At 35.2% G+C, this 26,397-nt stretch overlaps 2 protein-coding genes across 2 annotated transcripts; both read left to right on the plus strand.

Moving 5' to 3' along the window:
• Window positions 1-422: 422 nt before the first annotated feature.
• On the plus strand, window positions 423-1,628 carry LOC142360361 (putative DNA recombinase). Its single transcript, XM_075412532.1, has one exon. It carries the CDS (start codon window positions 423-425, stop codon window positions 1,626-1,628), a length of 1,206 nt encoding a protein of 401 aa, XP_075268647.1.
• A 22,810-nt stretch (window positions 1,629-24,438) lies between these two features.
• LOC142360362 (putative macrolide acetyltransferase) lies at window positions 24,439-25,083 on the plus strand. The gene has a single exon (XM_075412533.1). It carries the CDS (start codon window positions 24,439-24,441, stop codon window positions 25,081-25,083), a length of 645 nt encoding a protein of 214 aa, XP_075268648.1.
• The last annotated feature ends 1,314 nt before the right edge of the window (window positions 25,084-26,397 follow it).

Consider the following 26,397-nt stretch of genomic DNA (forward strand, 5'->3'; position numbering starts at 1 on the left):
TATATTTTTTCGTGCTATATTTAAATAAAGAAAAAGGAGATCGGAAAATGGAACTTAAATTGACGATTGGTTCAAGGATTAAAACCTTGAGAAAAAAAAGCGTGCCTCACCCAGAAGGAATTGGCCTTCTACGCCGGGATCACCCAGCAAGCTATTGCAAAGTACGAAAAAGGAGTTGCGGCACCGACTCCGGAGTTCCTTTTATTCGTTGCGGACTATTTTCAGGTCTCCATGGATTACATATACGGAAGGACAGCAAGTTCAAAGCGTGCCTTTATATCCCAAGATGCTCTTTATGAGATGACCAAAAACGTGAATAAGCTTTTCGAAGAAGCTCTTGAACCGGATTCTACATTTTATAAGAACGTAACAAATGAATTGAAAACTTATCTAAAAGAGAAAGACGAAGGTAAAGATTGATGATGGCGGAAAGGGAAAAACCAAGCATTTCACATGGCTGGCACGGTAGGGCAGTTATCTATGCGCGCTATTCCTGCGAAAAGCAAAGGGAAGAGTCGATTATCGCCCAGGTCAGAGAATGCCATGATTTTGCAAAGCGCGAGCATTTAGACGTCGTCGCTGAATATAAGGACGAGGCTGTTTCTGCTAGAACCGATAAGCGTCCTTCCTTTCAACGCATGATGCTTGATGCCAGGACTCAATCTTTCGACTACATAATAGTCTGGAAAGGCGATCGCTTTTCTAGGGATAGGGGAGATTCCGCTAAATACAAAAAGTATTTGGCTTCGTTAAAGATAAGGGTTCTCTCTGTAACTGAGGCCAATATTGATGGACCGGCTTCGATTCTTATTGAGGGTATTAACGAAACCTATGCCGAATTTTATTCAGCGGAGCTTGCCGAAAAGGTTGAGCGTGGTATGGGTCAGAATGTTCGTGAAGGAAAGACCAATGGCGGAACCAGGACTTACGGCTATAAGACTGTCGATGGTCGTATGGTTGTTGATCCGGAAGAAGCGAAAGCGGTCAAAAGAGCTTTCGAGTTATATACCAGTTTGGATATATCTACCGGTACTTTAGGAAAACTTCTTGCGGCCGAAGGATATTACGACCAATACGGAAAAGTTTTTTCGTCACCGGTTTTGCATCATATGCTAAGAAATAGAAGATACATCGGAGAATACAGTTTCAAAGGCACGGTGAACATGAATGCTTTGGAACCGATTATTGATGAAGATCTTTTGAATTTGGCTATCGCTAAAGGCAGGAAAAACCAAAGACGATCCGGAAAATTCAATAGCGATAATGTCTACCTTTTATCTGGCTTGGTTTTCTGCGGTTGCTGTGGATCTAGACTAAATGGTTATACCGGGACCCGTAGGGATGGAAAGATATGTAGGAAGTATGCTTGCGTAAGTCAGAGCAAGAAACATAACTGTCATTGCCCTAAGTTCGATAAAGACACTCTAGAGGATGCTGTTTATGCAGCTTTGCTTTCCTATTTAAGAAATAAATCTCAAATCGATTACGTAGCTCAAGTAGTGGAAAAGAAGGCCAAACGTGATAACCCCAGACTTGAACAAATTGAAAAAGAAATAGCTGGTAAGCAAAAGCAGATCAATAACTTGGTTGATGCTTTAAGCCGCGGAGTCTTGGTCGAAAACCATTGAGGCCCAAGCCAGAATCCTTGAAGATGAGATGGCTAACTTGAAAAGAGAAAGGGACATTTTAAGGAGGGAAGTCTCTGCTTTGGATGCGATTCAAATCAAATCCTACTTTGAACGTATCATGGCCATGGAGATTCCCGGCGACCGTAATAAGGACTTCTTAATCAAACAATTGGTTCAAAGGGTTTATGTTTGTGAGGACAAGTCTCTGGAGATTTACCTAACCTTCAAGGCGGCTATTCCAGGGAAGGAAAGCAAACCCGAAAACGGGAAAAAACCGGCTGAGTCCATAGTCCAATTACCTACCAAAACAGTAGGGGATAAAAAGAAGATAAAAGTGCATATGAAGTTTGCCGATTTTGAATAATCGGATAACGTCGTTCGTTGACAAAGAAAATGCTTAAAACTGTTTCTGAGATCAAGCTGTGGTAGGGCAACGCCAAAACAAAAAAAGCCCGATAAATCGGCACTTTATGGTTCAACTGCGGAATAGTCTTGGTCCACCATTGAAAAAATGCCGATAACATCGGCTTTTTTAATATTTTTACTGTTTGGTAGTGAAAAAAATTTCGGAATCCGAAAAAAATTTCACTATATAGTTGTCTGGCATAATCCTGGTCGATATAATATCGGTGAAAAAAATTCGGAATCCGAAAAAAATTTCACTGGGAGGATAAGCATGAATATTTCTCGTAATCGTTATTTAGATAAATTAAAGGCAAAAGAGTGCAATGGTCTGATTAAAGTCGTTACTGGATTAAGACGTTCCGGGAAGACTTATCTCCTTTTCAACATATTTAATGATTATTTATTAACGAAAAACCGATGAAAAACACATCATAAAGCTTTCTCTTGATGACATCGTAAATAAGGAATATAGAAATGGTCTTAGCCTTTACAATTACGTTAAATCTAGGATTATCGACGACAAGATCCATTATGTCTTGCTTGATGAAATCCAATTTGTCGATGGCTTTGAAGATGTTTTAAATGGATTTCTGCATATTAAAAATTTGGATGTCTATGTTACGGGATCGAATGCAAAATTTTTGTCCAAAGACGTAATAACGGAATTCCGTGGCAGGGGAGACGAGATAAGGCTTTACCCTTTGTCTTTTAATGAATTTTATTCAGTAAAAGGCGGTGATAAGGAAAAGGCCTGGAACGACTTTATTCTTTATGGAAGCTTGCCTGGCATCTGCCTGATAGATAGCGAAGAGGATAAAAGGAAATACTTAAAAACTCTTTTTAGTCATACATATCTAAAAGACATTATTGAAAGGAACTCGATAAAAAACACCAGTGAGCTAGACGAATTGATTGATATCGTTTCTTCTTCCATTGGCTCTTTGGTTAGTCCTAAAAAACTTTCCGATACATTCAAATCGGTCAAAAACGTATCCATTCACCCTGAGACGGTTAAAAAGTATTTGGATTATTTTTCCGATTCCTTCCTTATTGAAGGCGTTAAAAGATTCGATGTAAAAGGTAAAAGGTATATCAACACGCCTATGAAATATTACTTTTCCGATCTTGGGCTTAGAAACGCAAGAATCAATTTTAGACAAATAGAGCAAACCCATTTGATGGAAAACGCGATTTTCAATGAGCTGAAAATAAGAGGATATGACGTTGACGTAGGCTTGGTTGAAACTAACGAAGTCAGCCCTGAAGGTAAAAACATTAAACCAAAGCTAGAAATAGATTTTGTTTGCAATAAAGCACCTTCTAAAATTTACATTCAATCCGCTTTATCTTTGCCGGACAGAGAAAAAACCCTTCAAGAACAGAGACCATTCGAATACGTCAATGACTCTTTCCAAAAAGTGATAATCTCAAAAGATATATCAGGTAAGTGGTATAGCGAAGAGGGAACGCTAATGCTAAATTTGTTTGATTTTTTGCTTGATGAAAGCATCTTGGAAAAGGGCATTTTCTAATATGAATGTTACAGAAATAGGTTTCCCATCGACGACGGATTTGCTTGAATGATTAAATAAATATCATGATTGCGATTGCGAGTTGAAAGTAAGCGGCAATACAGCAGATGTTTTGGCTGTATTTATAATCGAAAACAAAAGTCGAAAGCCTCGACTTGTCACTACCTATCCAGAAAGGAGAAAAGAAAATGGTAAATAGTTTGAATGCCTATGACTTTGTCATTACCCGCCGTTTCCAAGCATGGCTATGAAAAAGGCTTACTTGGGACAATTGCCGAGGCGTTCCCCGGGAAGATTAGAAACTATGAAGTAGATGTAGTAGATGAAGAAGGTTATACCTTTGATACATTAGATTACATCGAAGGCGAGCTTGTTAAGCTTTCTAAGGAAGAATTTGACAAAGCGCTGGTTAATTACAAAGTCAAAAAACTTTAACTAAAAAAAGTGGGTGCTTCGGCATCAACTTTTCAGTATTCATCGAATAAAAACGGTTCGTATGGTTCGAGCCTTGGTCCACCAGTTTAAAAAATGCCGATTACATCGGCTTTTTTTGTTATTTTTACTACATTTGTAAGATGCTAAAATTTCGTCAATTAAAAACTCTTCTTTGGTCACGCAAAAAGTCATCAATACAGCCGGCAAAGAAATTTGTTTGCAGGCTTTTTGAAAGCAAGGCATGAAATCGTTGAAAATTGAAATCCTAGAAAAACCCGATGTGGTCGGCATTTTCTTGTTGACCGAAGGCATCAGGGGGGGTATCATAAATTTATTAAAATTTAAGGATGTAAATCCGAGTCGTTTTTTGGGTCAAATTGGGTGGCTCGGATGGAGGGATAAGCGTATGAAAAAGAAACTTTCTTATTTACTTGTGTTGGACTAGTTCCTTTGACTGCGCTTGGAATGGTTTCTTGCGGCAAAGATGGTGCTAATGGTGCCGATGGAAAAGACGGATCAAATGGATTAAATGGATCTGATGGCAAGGATGGCTCAGATGGACAAGACGGAGTATCGATCAACAAAGTAGAAAAGACATCCTCAGATGGTTTGGTAGATACATACACGATTTATTATTCTGATGGAACTACATCGACATTCACGGTTACCAATGGTAGCGATGGGGCAGACGGGGATTCAGGAAGCGTTGTTTCCTCAGTCACTTATGAAAGCCATGATGGATACGTTACTGTTACGTTGCATTTCGATAACGGGAATGAGTATTCATTTGACGTAGCTAATGGAAGCGACGGGGCCGATGGAAAAGACGGCAGCGATGGTTCTAACGGAAAGATGGGTCTGATGGCAGGGGAATAACCTCAATCACATATCAAGAAAGCTCGTATGATAGCGAAGGCAGAAAAGTAGATACATGGGTTATTACTTATTCTGATGGAACTACGTCGACTTTCACCGTTGTTAACGGCAAAGACGGGAATGATGGGGAAGACGGCAGCAGCGTATTAACCGGAACTAGCGATCCAGATGATTTAACCGGCAACGATGGCGATGTCTATATCAACACCTCGACTTGGGATGTTTTTAAGAAAGAAAACGGCAGCTGGAGCAAAACCGGAAACATAAAAGGCGAAACTGGAGAAACTGGAGCTTCCGGGAAAGACGGAAGCGATGGAGCCGATGGCAAAGACGGAGCAAGTTTCTTAACCGGCAGTGGAGAACCTAGCTCTTCTACTGGGAATGACGGCGACGTTTATTTAGATACCGACACATATGATTTATATAAGAAGGTCGATGGGGTTTGGTCAGTAATTGGCAATATAAAAGGCGATAAAGGCGAAGATTATCAAACGCCAACATATACAGTTACTTTTGATACAATGGTGGAGTTTTACCTGATGGCAGTAGCAAAACCCTAGAAGTAAATCAAGGCAGCTATATAACTAGCCTTCCTATTCCTACTTATTCTGATGGCAGAGAATTTTTAGGTTGGTATACAGGTTGGACCGTTAGTGACGCAGTTTATTCAACCACAACCCCTATAAATGCAAACGTAACCTTACATGCGAAATGGGAATATTACACCGTTAATTTCTATGATGGTGATGGAGGAATTTTCAATACCCAGACTATAAATCATGGAGATACTGCTTCTGATCCTGGCACGCCAACTAAATCTAGAACGGATGAATTTACTTATACTTTCGAATCTTGGGATTACACTTATCCGAAGGTTTATTCTGATACTGAGGTTTTATCACTTTATTCATCTACCACGAATCAATATACAGTAACTTTCTACGACGAAGACGGAACTACTATTTTGCAGCAATCCACTTTGGATTACGGAACATTACCATCTTATTCAGGAACGCCTACAAAAGAAGCTGATGCGCAATATACCTATACGTTCACCGGCTGGGATCCAGAGATATCCACAGTTAAAGGCGATCAGTCCTATGTTGCTCAGTATAAAGCCGAATTAAATTACTATGACGTCACTTTCTATGATGGAGATGGAAATCAATTTGGCGATACTCAATCTATAGGATATGGATATGGGGCAAATGATCCTGGAACTCCAACAAAATCCGACGATGATTTGTATTATTACGAGTTCGATTCTTGGGATACTGATTATTCGAATATAAGCGGAACGACTGAGATTAAATCAAAATTCAATGAACACACCTATTTGGAATATACCCTCGGTGATGATGGGGCAACTATTACCGGTATTAGTGATAACTATACGGGAACTGAACTAAATATCCCTTCTACGTTAAGAGTGAACGGCAGTGAACTGTCGGTTATCTCAATTGCGGCCAGCGCATTCAAAGACAAAACTCAATTTACGAATATTGTAATTCCGGATTCTGTAACCAGCATTGGCGAGGGGGCTCTTTCCGGATGCTCTTCTCTCGTATCTTTGACAATTCCCTTTGTTGGCGGCAAAAGAGCTAATTCAGGTTCATCTGATTCGGTTTTTGGCTACATCTTCGGAACAACATCGTATGAAGGAGGTTCCTCAACGAAGCAAAAATATGACACTGATAGAACAGATTATGAAACTTTTTATATTCCTTCTAATTTGAAAGCGATTGTTGTTACTGATGAATCTGTGATTGGATATGGTGCTTTCAATGGTTGCGCCGGCCTGACCTCCATCACAATCCCAGATAGCGTCACCTCGATTGGATCGTCAGCTTTCGGCGGCTGCACAAGACTATCCTCTATCACCATCCCTGACTCCGTCACCTCGATCGACAACTACGCTTTCTATGATTGCACTTCCCTTGCAATATATTGTGAAACGGAGAGCCAGCCTGATGGTTGGTCTTCCGTGTGGAATTCAGATTATAGGCCTGTTGTTTGGGGCAGCGTCGGAAGCGGGACAACAAGTGATGGTTTTAATTATGGAATTAGCAAAATTGATGATGGTTATTTCGTGTCTATTACTGGATATTGCGGTTCTTCTACCGATATATCGATTCCATCGACTATTGAGGGTTACAATGTTGCCTTAGGAATTGGTGCCTTCTCTGGATTAACGTCCTTAACTTCAGTTTCAATCCCCGACAGCGTTACCTCGATCGGTGACGGCGCTTTCTATGGTTGCACCGGCCTGACCTCCATCACAATCCCCGACAACGTCACCTCGATCGGCGAATGCGCTTTCTATGGTTGCACCGGCCTGACATCCATCACAATCCCCGACAGCGTCACTTCGATCGGCGAATACGCTTTCGATGGCTGCTCTTCCCTGTTGATATATTGTGAAGCAGAGAGCCAGCCTGATGGTTGGTCTTCCGGATGGAATTCAGATTATAGGCCTGTTGTTTGGGGGTGCGTAGGAAACGGGACAACAAGTGAGGGCTTAAAATACGGAATAATTATGGTAGACGGCGTGTACAAAGCCACAATATCAGGATATTCAGGATCAGATACCGAAGTTGTGATTCCTGCGGAAATAGACGGATATACAGTAGCGTCTATTAATTCGAGAGCCTTTTACAGTTGTTCGTCTTTGACATCCATCACAATCCCCGACAGCGTCACTTCGATCGGCGAATACGCTTTCTGTGGTTGCACCGGCCTGACCTCTATCACAATCCCCGACAACGTCACCTCGATCGGCAAATACGCTTTTTATGGCTGCTCAAGACTATCCTCTATCAACATTCCGACGGCGTCACCTCGATCGGCAAATACGCTTTTTATGGCTGCTCAAGACTATCCTCTATCAACATTCCCGACGGCGTCACCTCGATCGGCAAATACGCTTTTTATGGCTGCTCAAGACTATCCTCTATCAACATTCCCGACGGCGTCACCTCGATCGGCGAATACGCTTTCTATGGCTGCTCAAAACTATCTTCTATCACCATCCCTGACTCCGTCACCTCAATCGGCGGATACGCTTTCGATGGCTGCTCTTCCCTTGCAATATATTGCGAAACGGAGAGCCAGCCTGATGGTTGGTCTTCCGGATGGAATTCAGATTATAGGCCTGTTGTTTGGGGGTGCGTAGGAAACGGGACAACAAGTGAGGGTTTAAAATACGGAATAATTATGGTAGACGGCGTGTACAAAGCCACAATATCAGGATATTCAGGATCAGATACCGAAGTTGTGATTCCTGCGGAAATAGATGGATATACAGTAGTGTCTATTAATTCCCATGCCTTCTATGGATTAACGTCCTTAACTTCAGTTTCAATCCCCGACGGCGTCCACCTCCATTGGCAATTATGCTTTCTATAAGTGCACATCCTTAACTTCAATTACTATTCCAGATAGCGTCACCTCGATCGGCGGACACGTTTTCCAAGATTGCACCGGCCTGACCTCAATCACCATTCCAGACGGCGTCACCTCGATCGGCGAATTCGCTTTCGATTACTGCTCAAATCTACCCTCTATCACCATCCCTGACTCTGTCACCTCAATCGGCGAATACGCTTTCAGGGGCTGCTCAAAATTAAGCACTGTCTATTACAAAGGAAGTGCAGCTTGTGACGATACTATTTCGATAGATAGCGGTAACACTTATTTAACCGGTGCTAATTGGTATTACTATTCGGAGACCGACCCTTCTACTACAGAAGGGTTAGATACTGAAAACTATTCTTATTGGCATTATGTAGATGGGGTTATTACGTTATGGCGAGAAAAATAGAAAACAAGGATAACTAAATAAGAAAGGAGAAAATATGAAAAAAGATAAGAAAGACTACGATGTAGACTTTCCATGTTGTGGCGGGGTAATTATTTTAGTTGCTGGTCTAATAACAATTGGATTTTTGGCTTGCTTTGTTTTTGCATTTATTAAGTGGTATTCGAACTATGGCAATAGTTGCTCAACCACTTCCCAATGTTCATGTGGGGATTCATCTACATGTATCAATATTGTCGATTGCGACAGTGGAGGATCGGCCGAATTTGTTGCTATCGTGATAGCTTTGGTTGTTATGTTTTTGGCGCTTATCGTCGTTTTCGTTATCTTCTGCAAAATGGCTTTCAATAGTAGAAAGGCATATGCGGATAAAGAAAAAAGGAAAGAAGGTATAAAAGAAAACCTAAGAGAATTAGGCTATAAAATAAAAGAAAAGTAGTATGTCGTCTGAAGTAATTAGTGGAATCATCACAGCTTCTTTAGCGTTATTGGGCGTTGTTATCGGTATTGTCTCAACTCATATATTAGCTAATAAAAATAGCAAAGGAGAGTTGGCAACAAAGAACCGCCAGGAGTGGTTAGATAAGCTTAGATCTGATGTATCTGAATTTGCGGGTGCGCCATCGATATCGTTATGCACCCAGAAACTTATAAAAAGCACAACTATGTAAAATTTGAAAAAGCGAAAGCGGCTATATTTGTTCGACTAAATCCCGGCGAAGAGTCAACACCCTATATATTGAAGGATATTAGAGTGATAGCGAGAATAGTGGAACGGGCTGAAAACCGAGGGTGTTCTACCCCTTATGAAAGACATTTAATTCTTAAACTTACCGAAAGACTGGAATTAGCCTTCTCCATAGTACTTAAGGAAGAATGGGAAAAGCTTAAGGATGAGGCACTTTAATCAATGTCATTAATCCATAGAACAAAGGTTATTTCGTTGATTGATGTTTGTTGACAAAATCAAAGCCTATAACCGACGCTGAGATTGACCACGTTTAATGTAACAGCAAAACAAAAAAGCCCGATGAATCGGCACTTTTTGGTTCAACTGCGGAATAGTCTTGGCCCACCAGTTTAAAAAATGCCGATTACATCGGCTTTTTTTGTAAATTTTATTAACGTTGGTTATGGCAAAAATATAATTTTGTTAAAGCTTTTTTAATCTTTCTTTAGTTTTTCTGCAAAGGTTCCTCGGAGGTGCTCAAAAGCAACTCTTTGAAAGCTAAAATAACGAGAATTACCTTAGAAATTAACGATCACTTCTTAAATATTCAATTTATCGTCTGCATTTGAAATACAAAGTATTTAGTTCTTAAGTAAATTAAAGTAACCGGTCATTTCATTAGCAGTTACATTATTTGGCATAAATAATGGGTTAGGCACAACATAGTTAGTCTCATATCCAAAGGGGTTTAATGGATTGGATCCTCCCTTATGGAAATAGAAATAAAGAGAATCTTTGTTTTCATCATACTCAATGGTGCAAATAACAAATGAATTTGTGCCATGATTTATATCCTCAGAAAATCTAATATCTAAGCCTTTATATCTGTTTTTGGACACATCAACCTGTAAAGATCCAGTCAAAGCTTGTTTAAACGGTTGTCTCATAATCAAGTATTATGCCTCCAATCTTAAGGGAGTTTTTATTTGAATCACATTCATTAAAGGCAATTTCTATATCTTTTTCATTTATTTCTTTATATATTTCACATTCATAGTAAGAAGAACCTGTTGCTGCGGACTTTGTAAATGGTCCATATAACCAATTTGAAGATGGTTTTAAATCACGCCAGTAATCCACAACATCCAATATTTCGGTATGAGCTTTTTCAATAATAGGTTTAACAATTTCTTCTTTGTTATCGCCTGAAATAATGAAGCTAGGTACAGGGACACCTTTTATTAAATCTTATATAAACTGCAATATGTTTAAAGCTCGTTCTAAAGAAAATATATGCTTGCTAATTGGCCTGATTATTATTTCCTTTTGGCTATGTAAATATTCCAAATAATCGTTTGTTTCAACTACGATTACTGTACTTGTATAGTTTTCTTCCGGATAAATGATTAAGTATTTACTTTTATTTAAATATTCGCCTGGTTCTTTTCCATCTAAAGTAATAACTTTACTTGCATGAAGAGTTAAAGGTTTTCCAAATTCAAAAAATGAAGCTAAAGTTACTTCATAACCATTTTTAAAAACCATTAATGGTTTTACAAAGATCTCGTTGTATTTTCTTCTATTTTTAATAATTAGACACGGACGATAATCTTTATCCATATTTTTGACTTCCCGTTGATTGCATAAAAATTATAGGCTCAGACGACTAACAAAAGAAGTTTTCTTTTTTAAGTGTCAAATTAGAAACATATAAATCTGATACATGGCCATGTTCTTCGTTGCTAAATAAAATTAGCTTAAGAGGTATATAAACAAGTCAAAACCTTTAAAGTAATTGCCTACTTTATGTTTTAATCCCAATTGATTTACAAAAGGAATAAATGCAATCATTTATGTCAGCTATTATTTTCAGCAATGAATCGGTTTATGAAATTAACGCAGAAACTACAGTAATTTTTCTTGGTATCGAAAAGAATAAAAATTTAGAAAGGTTTGAAGAAAAATTTCCATCTTTATCAAGAAATATGCTTGATAAAGCTACTTTTGGTTGTGGTTTACCTAGATTAAGTTCAATAGTCCCTACAAAGTAGATATCTAAATAAATATGTAATTTATACAAACGCTAGTTTTTTAAATAACGATAAATTAGAAGAACAAATTTTGTTTATGTATAAAACTATTTTAAAAGAGTTTGATCATTCTAAATCTAGCGAGATTGCTATTCCTCTCCTTAGTAAATCTATTGATGCAGATATTATATTAGCAAAGAAAATATTAAGTTTTTTCTATAAAGAAACTGAAAAAAGGCATTTAAAGGTAACTTTATGCTCAAATGGCGATATGAAATTATTAACTTTTTATTTAGATGCAAATAGAGCTTTAAATAAAGATGTAAAAGTAGTTAAAAAAGACTAACTTATATAGGCCAAATTTAAATAATCGAAGCGAATTGAATAATATTGTCATGCGTGAAACGTTAGATTTGTTTAGTAAAGACGAAACCTATAAAGAAATAAATAATAAAACTACCGGTCCATTAATTTATGGAGAAAAAGCTAACGCGCCGTTTTTTAACAATAACAATAGAATAAGAAAAAATTCACTGTTATATGAAGTTGTTAAAAAGCCAACTTTAGTTGCTGCTAAAGAATATGCAAATAAAGGAAAAGTAGCTGTATTAGATTTTGCCGATGACCATGTTCCTGGAGGATATCCTTTTGCTTCTTCGGCTCAAGAAGAAAGTTTATGTAGATGCAGCAATTTATACATTAAATTAACAAGCAAAAAAATGAAGGAAAACTTTTATGACCTCCATGCAAAACAAGAACCTAATAATGAAAGTGGTTATCCTTCTAAAGACCTTGCTTACTTTAAAAATATAGCAGTAATAAGACAAAATACACCGACCTGCCCTTTGCTATATATCGATGATATTTATTTTGTAGATGCCGTAGTTATGGCTGCTCCAGATTATGGAGAAGTAGTTGACCGCTCTGATAGTACTATGTTCAAGTTCTTTGTTGATGAATTTAACAAAATAATAAAGACGTGTATTGAAAATGACGTTAAATATTTAGTTTTGGGCGCTTTTGGCTGTGGGGCATTTGGCTGCAAACCGGCGGTGGTTGCAAAAGCTGGAAAATTCGCTATAGAAAACTTTAGTGAATCAAATAAAAACCTTAAGAAAATTATATTTGCAGTAATTAATGGCTCTTATGACAATAATTATAAATATTTTGAATTAATTCTTGGAAAAAATAGTCTTGCTTGTAAAGCTAGCGGACTGACCAAGTAAAAGTAGACATTATTGAATAATTAAGTTGATCTATTTGCATAAATCCTTTCATAAAGGTTTTTCCTTCGTGGAAGCAGGCTGCCTACTTTGAAGTTAGAAATATGCATGCTTTTTTGACTTACTGGAAAGCGTGTTCATTGACAAAGAAAATGCATAAAACAATGCCCCGGATAAAACTGTGGCAGGGCAGAGGCAGACAAAAAGTCCGATAAATCCGCAATTTATGGGCCCATTCTTGGTCCAACATATGAAAAAATGCCGATTACATCGGCTTTTTTTGTTGTTTTTGCTACAATTTATAGTGACATAATGAACTGCTATGGTCAAAGTAGACACGCTAATTCATAAGGATGCACCTCCGTGGGAGAATTGATACAAGAAGGGTCAAATAGTGTCTGCTTTTACTTGACCGGTGCAGTCTAATAAGAAAGTGTCTATTAGTTTATTACAAAAACAATTCTCTATTGGCTTTCCGAAAGCTAACCAATATTTAGAAAGACTTCAAAGAGAAGGCGTTGTAGAAACTAGAGAATTAGATACAGGGTTTGAATATCTAGTATTAAAATCTATTGAAGATTAGAGTATTTCTATTTGCAACACATTTGATCGAAGACAAAATTATCCTTTCTGCCTATATTAGAAAAAGTAGGAATTAAGGCGTTAGATTTTTTCCATCTTTCTGCATAAGCAGGAAAAACTTTTTTAAAATCATCGACCCCACCAGGTACTTCATACTTGAATACTACCTTTCCCTTTTCATAAACACTGTAGAAAGTTTCGTCCCCATATAATTCATTAAATAATTGACTTAGTTTTTCTGCTAACTCAGTTTTACTTTTGGAAACTTTTTTGGTGGAGATGCTAATAAATATTTTCTTTCCATCTAAAATGACAGTTAGTTTAAAGTCATTATAGATATAGCCGACATCTTTATATTGAAAAGCAAATGTAGAATCTGTAATAACGATTTTCTTTCCTTTCAAATAAAGGTCATCAAGAAACTCAGAATAACGAAAACCCCCTGCAAGGTATTCGGTGCAGTTAATAACATATAAAACTTTTTTAAGATCGTTGGCATCCATGGCTAATTCCTCTTTCTTTTTATTTATTATATTTCTATTTTTAAGAATTTAAATTTTTGGTATCTCCTCTTATTGAAAATATTCTTTTACTTAAGATTGCGTTAGTAAATAATTTATATTTTTATGTGTCAAATTAGATACATATAAATCTCATGTATAACCATATTCTTCTTTACTAAATATAGTTGGTATAGGAGGTTTCCAATATGGCAAATCCATTTAATAAACCAAAAACAAATATTATTAGATGTGAATCTTTCTTTGACTCCTCTTTGACTAAAGAAGAATATGAAGAAAAAGAAAAAGAGTTAAGAAGGGGTTATAAAGAAGTAGAAGTTAATATTGAAGGAGTTATATATCTAATACGTCCTTTATATGTAGATGAAGCTTCTAATATAGATGAACGTTTTGCTTTCGTTAAAAAAGTAATAGATAAGGAAGTAGAAGAACTTAACATCCTTCCAAAAGTAGGTTTTAGAAAAGAAAGCAAGATTAAATATAGAGTAATAGATTTAAGCCCATATGCCTTGTCTAGCTTGCCTAAACTAAAGAATTTATATTTACCCAATTCAATAAACGGAATCTATGATGATGAATTAGTAAATCTTCCTTCTTTGGAATTTATTTCTTTAGGAAGAAAAGCATACATATCTCCTTCCGGGATTAAAAACTGCCCTAAATTAAATCAAATTAATTTTAGGGGAGCGTTTTCTTTATTTACTAATTACCGAGAGGCTAAATAAATGGAACATGGATTTCAAGAGTTTTTCTATCCCCATATTGGCGATGAACTATTTATTGAATATCTAGAAAAGACTAAATCTATTGAGATAGAGGATAACGGAATTATCTATATCTTAAAGGGATTTAGAAGTGATCTATCCAGGCAAAGTCCAGGAGCGTTTATTTATGAAGATTGCTTTATCACTGGGGTAGTTGATAAAAGTAAAACTAAATATGAAATAGAGGCAAATAAATATTCTTGGCTAACCTTCATTATGGTTAGCGTTAAGCCACGGGCATTTTCTGATCTACCTAACTTAGAAGAATTAGAGTTCAAGGGAGTGGAAACGTTTTTTGAGTTCTCCTTCTTTGAATTGCCTAAGCTTAAAAAGATTTATATCGATAAAGATCTGGTTTCTATTTCGGGAGAATCAATATGCGATTGTCCTAACTTAGAAGAGATTAATGTAGAAACGAATTCCTGGGGTTATTTAAATCTAGATGGATGTGTTTATAACAACGTAAATGGACTTGCTTTAGTTATTTATCCTCCAGGAAGAAAAGACGAATCTTTTAAGGTTAATCAAAATACCTTAGAAATAGGGGTTAAGGCTTTCTTTGGGGCAGAATACTTAAAACACATAAGCATGCCGGATAGTGTAGTTGAAATTGGCCACGCTGCCTTTTATGGATGCGTATCTTTAGAAGAATTCATAATGCCCAAAGGCGTTAAATATTTAGTAGGGAAAACATTCTGTGTTTGCGAATCTCTTAAATATTTAGACGTAGGGGATGTTGAATTTATTTCTAAGTATGAATTCTTTTGCTGTGACGCCTTGGAGAAGATAGTTCATTACAATCCAAAGTTAAAAATTGAAGATGGTGCTTTTAAACATTCTTCGACTCCGGAGTTAGTTCTTGCCGGAGAAAAAGAATGGGAATATAGATCATCAAACTATTATGTCTATGATTAATAATGCGTATCAAAATTGACACTTATAACTATTTGTAAATTGAACTAGATAATAAAGGATAAGAGAATATTAGTAAGGAAATAAATATGGGTAATAAAACCTACAAAAAGAAAAACTCCAGTTGGGTTATATTTGATATTTTGCTCAAGCAATCTAGCGAAGTTTCTCCCTTAAAACAGGAAGACATTATTAAACTTGCTAAAGAAAAAGGTGTTTATATTGCTAGAAAAGCATTAAGTATCACCATAGAAAACCTTAATGAATTCTTTTCTGAGAATGATTGGCCTTTTGATATTGGGCAGATCCCTAGAAAAGGATATTACTTATCCACAAGGCCGTTTGATTCTAAATATGATCTAAGGATCTTACTTTCCCTGTATCAATCTAAGTTATTAGATAGCAGTACTACCAACGATATTTATTCAAATATCTTGTTTTTTGAAGGATTAGATGGATCTGACTTTAACAAAAAAGCATTTGCTAGCGCATCTAAATCTTCTACTAGAGATTATTACTATTTGGAAAATATAAAAACCTTGGAAAGCTTAATAAAAGATAATCTTGCGGTCGAAATAGTAAAAGATGATGAAACTAACATTATTTGTTATCCGGAAAAGATACTTATCTCTAACGGGTATGAATATTTACTCTATTTTGATTATGAAAAACTAAAGGAGTTTTACTCTAAAGGCAGAGATAAGTTAGGCTATGGCACCTATATAAGAGGAGTAATCCGTTTAGATTCAATTAGAAAACTTAATTTAATCGCCTCTAAACCTTTTAAAGATAAAAAAGGCATTCCTCCTTTAGATTATGAAGAATATTTGAACACTCATCCTATTATTGAGGAAGGGGACTTTAAGGAAAACTATTCCAGGCATAAAACCAAGATCATTTACAAAAATAGCAAAGCTGCTATTCAAGAAATGACCAATGTATATGGTTTAGAAATCCTTAATAAAGAAGTAATAGAGAACGGTAAAGCATCCATATATGAGATTAGCTATGACACAGAGTATCTATGTAAATTCTATTTATCTCATAAAGACGTCATATTAAGTGATTATGTTTGCTTCACTAACTATGAATCTCAAGTTATTCCAAATAAGGAATATAGAGAATCATTAAGAAAAGAATACGCAAAGAAATACCCTGAACTAATTGAAGATCTTGATTAAGGAGACTAACTATGAAAGAAGCAATTAAAGGGAAAGACTTTAGAATAATTGGTTATATAGATACTAAGTCTAATGGAGATAAGGTAGGTTACGATTTCTATAACCGTATTGTTGGTTATTACTTTAAATCTAGAAACGAGACTACTGATTTCTATAGAAGAAGAGTGGCATATGGGGATGTATTAAGTGCTCTTGTTTTTGAAGCAAATAAAAAGAATGGGAGATAGGTATAAATGACAAAAAAAGACGCCGAAAAGGTGGAAAATATTATCTTGGTTATGTATAAAGGGAAATACATTGATGAAGGTAATATTGGACACGAAATAATAAATTTGTTTAGGACTGATAAAGATGGAAAGCACTTTATTTATGCTGTTTCTAGAGGAAATATTGAGTGGAAAAAATATCCAAATCTTAAAACAGCATATTTCGTTCGCAACATAAGTGGAAAATCAAATGAAGATGGATCTTGCTATGAAGTTTTATTTAAGTGTTCTATAGAAAAAGATAAAAGAATTATAAGATGCGGTGGTAAATACCATTTCTTAAAAGACGACGACAAGGTCGGCGAAGAAGAAATTAAATTGTCAGATATTTGTTATGGAGGAAAACAAATTGATAAGATTTTTGAAAATAATCCCGGCTTGAATAATTCTAAAGAAAATGAAGAACAAATATTAATCTCTTTTGAAGGCACAAATTTTAAAAAGCCAAAAGAAACGAAATATATTTATTTCAAGCCCTCACAAAACTTGCGCGTATATAAGACTAATACAGACGAAGTTTTTACAAATTTAAAAGACACAGATTTTGAGAATGCAGAATTAGATGATTTCCCTCAAGTGAACGGCACTAGGTCTTCTTTCCCTTGCCTTGTTGAAGCGTTGAAAAAAGGGCGCGATGAAAATATGGCTTCAAATTTTATTTGTTATATTCTTGGAAAAAACAATGAAATTTTAGAAGAATTTTTGAGAAATAAAGATATTTGTAATTTAGAAAATTTTGCGGAGAATGCTAAGAACTTTAAAATAATTAGAGAAGAAGAGGAAAGAATCGATTTATTTTTTAAAAATTCGATAGAAAAACAAATTCTTGTTGTCGAAAACAAAATTAAAGCAGGAATAACGGCTGAAAGCGGAAAAGAAAAGGATGTGAAAGGCAACGAAATAAAAGATCAACTTCATAAATATTATGATTATGTTGAAAAAAAATACCCTTCTTCAGATGGATGGACAAAAGAGTACCGTGTCTTGGCTCCGTCTTGTAACATTGAGGGATTTAATGATAGCCAAACCGCAATAAAAGGTTCATTTGATTTGCTTGAAGATCCTTATAAACAAATCTTTTATGTAAAGTTTGCCGATGGCATAAAGGAAAAAATTCATGAGAGCGATAGTCAACAATGTGAATTTTTGGAAGCTTTAAAAATTTATGCTATGAGCGAAAAGGAATATTTAATGAGAATTTTTTTGAATGAAATAAATAAATAGTACTTAATATGCGTTATTTCATTTCAGATATCCATGGACATTACGATTTATTTATAAAGTTATTAGATAAAGCTAACTTCACTTCCTCTGACACCCTATATGTTGGAGGAGATCTAATCGATAAAGGATCTCAATCAGTTAAAGTAATTAGATACTGCAGAACCCATCCTAATGTAAAAGCTATATTAGGGAATCATGATGCATATCTAGTAGGTAAATACTACCAACTTCTAGAAGAACATAATGCATTCTTGTATAAACAAAGCGTAATGGATGAACTTCAATCTTATCTAGATATAAACGAGGAAGATAAGATTGAAGTAGAAGATATTGAATATCTAGCTTCTCTTCCTTATTACATAGAAGAAGATGACTTTATTCTAGTTCATGCAGGATTAGAACTAGATGAAAATAACACGCCATTACCGTTAGATTCCCAAGACGAAAACTTTTTACTAAACGACAGAAACTTTAAAGAAGCAGATGTTATTCCTAATAGCAATAAGGTGATCCTATTTGGGCATACACCGACACAATATTTAGGCAGTGATAAATTCATCAAAACCAAGATTAATAATCAATATGTCAAAATCCAATTAGACGTAGGAGCATTCCCTTATCAAAGACTTGGGGTATATTGCTTGGATAATGATTTAGAAAGTTACATGGAATAGTTGGCTGTTAATAAAAGAAAGGAGATAAAAAAGACATGTCAATTAATATAAAAAATAGTGTCAAGAAATATATCGTGTTAGGCAAGGAAACTAAACGAGTTCTTGATAAACTCAACGATGCTCTAAGGTCAATTTCAAAGAAGGAGATAAATTGCGATATTTATATCCACGAGACTTCTGACGTTGATAAAGACCCATGGCTTAAATCCATAGCTCCTAATAAACTAAGAAAATGTGTTTATATTTTCTTTGAAATAAAAAACGGCATTCCTAAGACCCTTGAAGGGAATTGTTTGAAAATAGGAAAAGCAGGTTTCAATAACAGATCTCGATTTCTTTATCAGCATTACAACCAAAATAAAGCGATAGACAGTTCATTAGCGCAATCACTAATTGGCGATGAAATTGCTGAAACGGGCACTACTGAAAGCTGGATTCATAAAAACACAGGAAGAATTTCTATTGTTTTTCAATATTCAAATTACGCGGACGCGAAAGCCGACCGTTTTGCTATTACTTTAGTTGAAAGCTATCTCCATAGATGCTTTAAACCCAAATACGAATTATCCGACAAAATGAAAGATCCTAATACACCGGCAAAGTAAAGGTAGACTTTATTTACCGCTGAGCAGCGTTCTTGTATCATTTTTTGCGGAAGCATCTTCGTCGGAATTGTACGTGTCTTCATAGGCCACAGAAGTTCAAAAAACATAGTTCATTGACAAATATAATCCAGTGAACAATTCCTAGGATTAAGTTGCGATGAGGCATTATCAAAGTAAAAAAGCCCGATAAATCGGGATTTTTTGGTTCAACTGCGGAATAGTCTTGGCCCACCAGTTTCCTAAAAAAGTCCGGTGGTATCGGACTTTTTCTTTATTTTGCACTACGTTATATAGTAAAAACAAAAAACTATTTTTCACAAAACATATAAGGGTGTCAATTTGAGAAGAACCAAATAAACATCGTTATTTTTTGTATATCGTTTTATAATTTATTTACCTATCCGTATTAATTGAACATGGAAGACGTTATTTTTCAGTTAGATGATGAATTGAAACTGGCTGTTCTAGTTACTTGTTTTAAACGTCCTTTCAGAGTGGACGATATTTATAAATTGGGCGACAAATCTATCTATATGCCTTATTGGTCGCATGGTGATATCTATTTGAAAACATTGTTTGTGGCTAGATACTTCACTGAGCATAAAGACAGATTCAAAACCGCACTATTTAAAGCGTGCAATTCAGCTGATCCTTTCATTAAAAGAATAGCTAGAGGAATCTATGCCCCCTTTAGTTGGAATGGGACCGGAAAAGATGCAATGTATTCCATTTACTTAAGATTAGGGCCAGCTTCTGCTCCCAACTTAAAACCGCTTTGCTATATAGACACAGTCGATGGCGAAGAGGCGATTTACGATTACGATGAAGCCAGCAGGGGAAGAACCGTAAAGATTTTGGATTATGAATTTAAGGTAAAGGGGATTTACTTTTTGGATAAGAAGAAGAACTATATAATCAAAAGAAATTTCTACAAAAGGGTCTACTTATTCCCTATGGACGAGGGTTTTCCTATAGTGTTGCCGGTCGTGTTGCAAGAGTATGCGAAGATCTTTAGAGGAGAAGAGACTAGAAAAGGTTATTACGAATGGAAGGAAAGGAAGCATTATCCAATTGATGATGAACTGTTCTTCAATAACCCATTAGTGGACGCATTAAAAACAAATTTCAAAAAAAGATTAATAAGATTCAAGGAGAATAATATTTATGAGTGAAAATGAAGTATTAAGGGTAACTTCTAAGGCAAAATTGGAAGACATATTCAAAAATTCTAATCAATATGTTTACAACATTTTTTTCTTGGGAAGATCTGAAGCTATAACCAAATTATTAAAAGGCAAAAAAGACGTCTATATAGCAAACGCTATTTGGAGAGGGGTTCCTAGTAAAAATTCTTTTTGTTTTTCTAGCGACACTTTGAACTCTTTTGAAATAATAAGAACACTTTTTGGCTTAGATGGATCTTTAATCGAAAAGTTCAATAAAGCTATCGGAGGCAAAGGAAATGAAAAGAGCAAGATACTTACTTTAAAATCTTCCTCTTTATTAGCCTTCCTATGTTTTTGCAATGTCTCAACAAATAGCCCTATTGAAATCAATAAAGTTACATATACAAAGGTTGACTTTGAACACGAAAATACAATTCTTGGTGATGAAAATCATAAGTCATCTGTAGATGTGGTTTTGGAAGATGAAAAAGGAGAAAACGTATTATTCTTAGAATGTAAATTTTCTGAATTTATTGGCAATTACTCTTCTAATCCAAGTGATTTTTACTATCCTGTTTTTAAAAAGATGGAAGGTTTCCTCAATTTAGATATTGGGGAGCCGGAACGTAACGACGAGGATGAATGGACATTTTCTGTTAAATGTAAGAGCAAAGATAAATTTTATGTTGGCGGAATTAAACAATTGATAGCTCACGAATTGGGCGTTTTGGATTTCATGAAAAAGAATAAAGGCAAAAATTGCAGGGTAGGGACAATTTTGTTTGATTTTGACGAACCCAAAGATTTAAAGAATTATCGAGAGTCTTATAAAAATCTTGTTACTTTTTGCAATAGTGACAACGTTCGGGATTCATACGTAGATGCCCCGGACGCTCATTGGCCAAAATTACTTGATAAAATATTAACCTATCAAGAAATCTTTAAAGAAAACGAAAATAATAGAAAACTTTTAACTCCTGAAGTGAAGGATTTCTATGATTTATAACTAACTTTTACAATTTAAACTTTAAGTCAACCTATAAATAGATAAGCGGTGATCGCAATAAAGCAAGCTTATCTATTTTTTTATTTTTCTATCCTTTGTAGATGGAGGAAATGTATGGATAAAGATAAATGCTTGAACCTAGCCGCTAGGTTAGCAAAATTTGATGCAAAAGATTTAACGATTGCCGAAGTTCAAAAAGTACTCGATATAGGCTTCCCCTTATCAAAAGATGTTTTGCAAATTAAAAGGATGGAGGATGGTATAGATCCTTTGCCCAAGGTAGGCTGCTTTGGTTTTTCGGGAGATAAACTAATGTTTTCTGAAATATGCGATGCTGATTTGAATTATCCTGGCAATTATTCTTTGCCGGATTATGAAGCAGAGGATTTCTATAAGCCTAGGAAATATGAATTAATAGTTATTGTTGGCTTTGATTGGAATAAATTCGTAAATTTCATTGATTATAGATCTTCGTTTAGCGAGACGCCTTACTATGATTTGGAAGAGGTAGGGGAAGACATAATCGAAAGAATAAAAACGATTATGCCTTTTATTGAGGATGAAATTAGTAACGAGAATAAAGTAGCCAAGCTTCGCAAAGAGGTTTATTCAATCTGCAAAAGAAATCTAATAGACGAAGAAAAGGATCGGGTTGAATTAGAACTTTCCTGGATAGATAAGAGCGATTCTTTGGATGCGTTTTTGGATTTTGTCGAAATCGCCAAAATAAAGGAAAAAGAGAAACTCACCTTATATTCAAGTCCCTTTGCTTCTCGCTTTCTGATAATGAATATGCTGGGCTTCAATGCCTTTAATCCCTTGGCCTTTGATTCTTATGGGGAAGGAGTCGTTGATCTTCCAAAGCTAGATAATTACCTTGCCGGCAAAGACTTCTCATCATTAACTGAATTGGAAGATAAAGTTTTCCTTTTCGACATCAAAGAGGAAGAGAGAATATCAAAAGCTTTAGGAAGCAGATTCAATAAAAGCAAATTCGTTCCTTACAATTTTAATAAAGTTGATCTGGTTTGGCTGAACAAAACCTATCCAGGAGGGATGGGAAATAATGAATACGCTTATTCTTACTGGGTCCAACGTCTATTCAACTATTTAGTTTCACGAAAAGGCGGTTTATTCAGCTTTTGCCATTTATTAAGGGATGACGGGAGAGAGTTTCCCTTGTATTTGAAAAAGGAATCCATCTTGCTGGATCGCTTAGTGAATTATTCCTTTAGCCAATTCCCGATCTTTTATCCAAGCAAAGATGAAGAGATAAAGGAAAACGACATCAAGGCCGTATTGTACCTATATGAAATAACTTCAAATGAAGGGACAAGAAGCCTATGTTCCAAATTCATTTATAGTTATTTCGCATCCAATTCAGATCAAGAAATCAACCAAGAGAACATAAGCAAATTCTTTAATGAATACACGCAAATAAATGGGCATTTCTTAGGGGTGCCTAAATTTAAGGAAACAAAGATAAATCCAACTGATTTACTTGAATCTTTGTTTGCCCGTTTCTATGAAGAATTCGTTTTGATTGTAGATGGGCTTGATTTCGAAGTCCCGACTTTGGAAAAATCGAATTTTGAAGAATTCGAAATCGGCAAAAACCTTAGGCAGTCATGTGTTATTAAGCTAGGCAATCCATCCGGATCGCAAAAGTCCTTAACTCAATACTTAAAGGGAACGCACGCTTTGGTGTATATGCCCAAACTCAGTTACAAGAAAGCCAAAGCCAAAGGCTTGGATATTGTTTGGTCCGGGAACTATTTTGGATTGAATAAAAGCAGTGGGGTTACTTTATCAAATCATTTAAGGCAATCAGAACTTGGCCCAGGAACCGGATACATTTACGCAAATTATGATTTTTCTGTCCTAGATGAATCTAATCCTACTTATAAAGTCTTCTTTGCTTTAGAAAAAGAAGATGAAAAGTTATTGGACAACATTCCTGAGCTGAAAAGCGATTTGGTTAGGCGGATTTATCCCTTTTTAAGGAGGGGAGGATACTTCGCGCTTAATGACCTTTGCTCCTTGGTTCTATTGCTAAGGAATAACAAAAGCGAGTTCACTTTGTCTGAACTGCTTAAAGGTCTTCCCTTCGCTAGCAGGATGACGCTATTTAGCCATCTTAGATATATCGGTTTATCCGTCGATAAATCCTATGAAGCGATATACGCTGTAAGCGATGGGAAAGCCATTTCTGACGAATTACTGGAGGAAATTAACCATCTTTCAAAAGATAGTATTTTCACTTCTTTTTTACGAAAGATAAGCTTCATAGTAAGGCAAGAAGACATCAATAAAATCAGAAGCCAAATTTTATCTATGTGTTAGGAGGACAAACGATGTTTTACTTAGAGGAATTCAGAATTAAGTTTATGGTCAATTACAGAAGAACCGAAACCATAATAGCCGCTAGATCCTATCAGGACGCTGTGGCTATATTAAAAGCTCAATATCCAGGTTCTGAAATCACAATAACATTTTGGGAAAAGGTCCGGCGCTAATTGCCCTGACAAAACAGTTTGAGGGCTGTGTTTGGGGAGCTCAATTGATTGTAAATTGACAAAGAAAGATTCTCGTAAGTTGGTGCGCGGAAGCAAACATAAAGGGCAGGACTAAAACAAAAAAGCCCGATAAATCGGCACTTTATGGTTCAACTGCGGAATAGCCTTGGTCCACCATTGAAAAAAATGCCGATAACATCGGCTTTTTTGTTTTAGCACTTTTATATTGAGAAAAAATGCGGATTTACGCAAAAATTCTCAATAAGTCTTTCAATTGACACAAAAAGCGATGCTTATGAATCTGTCAATGAAAATAATTTCGTATTCCGAAAAAAATTTCACTACTCAGAAGGGAGATATATTGGTTAAATTTTTTTATCATTAAATAGCAATAGGGGCATCAATATGAAAGAAGCAAAGATTCCAGATCCGAAAAAAATCCATCCAATCCCTGGATATGATGGTGAAATATATGTCAAACCGACGGTAAATAACGCTAATATCATAGTTGGTGATTTTACCTACATAGCAGACTCTGAATTTGAACGTCATGTCACAAATTTCTATCCTTGGAGCGGGGACAAATTGATAATCGGAAAATTCTGCCAGATCGCAGCGGGTGTGGAGTTTGTTATGAATGATGTAAACCATCAGATGAACGCTGTATCCACTTTTCCTTTTTATACCCTAGAGGGTTGGGACATGGAACTTCCTTTGCCAGAAGATATGCCTTTTAAAGGAAATACAGTTATAGGAAATGATGTTTGGATTGGACAAAATGCAACTATACTTCCTGGAGTTCATATTGGAGATGGCGCAATAATTGGTGCTAATAGTGTTGTTGGAAGCAATGTTGAATCATATACAATTGTTGTAGGAAATCCTGCGAAAGTAATTCGTAAACGTTTTGATGATGAACTTATTACTTTGATGCTTAAATGGAAGTGGTGGGATTATTCAATTGAAGAAATTAATCAATTTATTCCTCTTTTAACAAATAGTGATTTGGAATTTGTTAAAAAGAAGATCAAAGAAATTTTGTTTAAATAATTATTCATTTTTTGAATATGGAACTAAATTAGACAAAATTATTTTAAATTTAATTGAAATCAATTGTTTGATTATTTGAATAATAAAAATTGAACTCATCTATTAATTTTTATTTTTTCTTAAGAATGCAAAAATAAAAAGAAAACGGTTTTATGCTGGAGTAGGTTCTTCTTTGTTAGAAAGGAAAAAGGAGGGAATATTAACAATTTGTATTGCATAATGTTATACAAAAAACTATTCTTATTATGAAAAGAGGTTATTATGGCAAATAAAAGTGCAAACGTTGTTGCGAGAGTAGAACCAGAAATAAAAGAAAAAGCTGAAGCAATCTTATCTAATCTAGGAATTTCTTCTTCATCGGGAATAAATATTTTTTATCGTCAAATCATTGCCTGTAATGGACTTCCCTTTCGTCCGTCTCTTCCAAGCAAGATTAAATCGTTAGATGAAATGGATAAAGAAGAGTTCGATGCAAAATTGTCTAGAGCTCTTTACCAAGCTAAAGAAGAAAAAGGCATTTCTAAAGAAGAATTTTTTGCTTCAATACGCAAAGAAATTTTAGATGATTGAAAATAAAAGATACGATGTAATCCTTCTTCCAGAAGCACAAGAAGATTTAAAGAATATTCTTTTATATATTGCAAAAGTTTTAGATGCACCTTTTGCAGCATTAAAACTATCAATTATTTTAGATAAAGAATTAGAAACTCTTAAAAACATGCCTAAAAGAATTAAAGTAATCAATGAAGAACCATGGCATAAAGAGCAAATAAGAAAAATTAAAGTTAAAAATTTTTATGTTTATTTTTTTGTTGATGATAGAAATTCAAAAGTAAAAATTCTTTCAATTATTTACGTTGGAAGATCTAAAGAAAATCAACTAAGAAATTCCATTAAAATTAATTAATTAGATTGTTTTCTTTGAATCTAATATTAAGAAGTAGTGCGCCAACTACATCTACACAGAAAAAGAATTCTACAACTTGATAAATTATTAATTCAGGTAATTTATATCCAACATTTCTAATTAACTTAAGCGATATAGATAATGACGCTAAAGATAAAGGGATCATTAATAAATAAGTTATTCCTATCATTAAAGGGATTAATAAAATTCCAGTAAATAAAAGGAAGGGACTTAAGGTTACTAAAGCAACTATAAAAGAGACAACAAAGTTAGTAACAAAAAATGGAATCATTATTAATTTATTAATGAATAAATGTTTATATGTAAAACTGGTTTTCTTATTTATATGCGTTAATGAATAAATGCTTAAAAATATAGCAAGTATTCCTAATACTCCTAAAGAAATC

Source organism: Opisthocomus hoazin, unplaced genomic scaffold (assembly GCF_030867145.1).
Source record: "Opisthocomus hoazin isolate bOpiHoa1 unplaced genomic scaffold, bOpiHoa1.hap1 HAP1_SCAFFOLD_297, whole genome shotgun sequence".
NCBI classification, from domain to species: Eukaryota; Metazoa; Chordata; class Aves; order Opisthocomiformes; family Opisthocomidae; genus Opisthocomus; species Opisthocomus hoazin.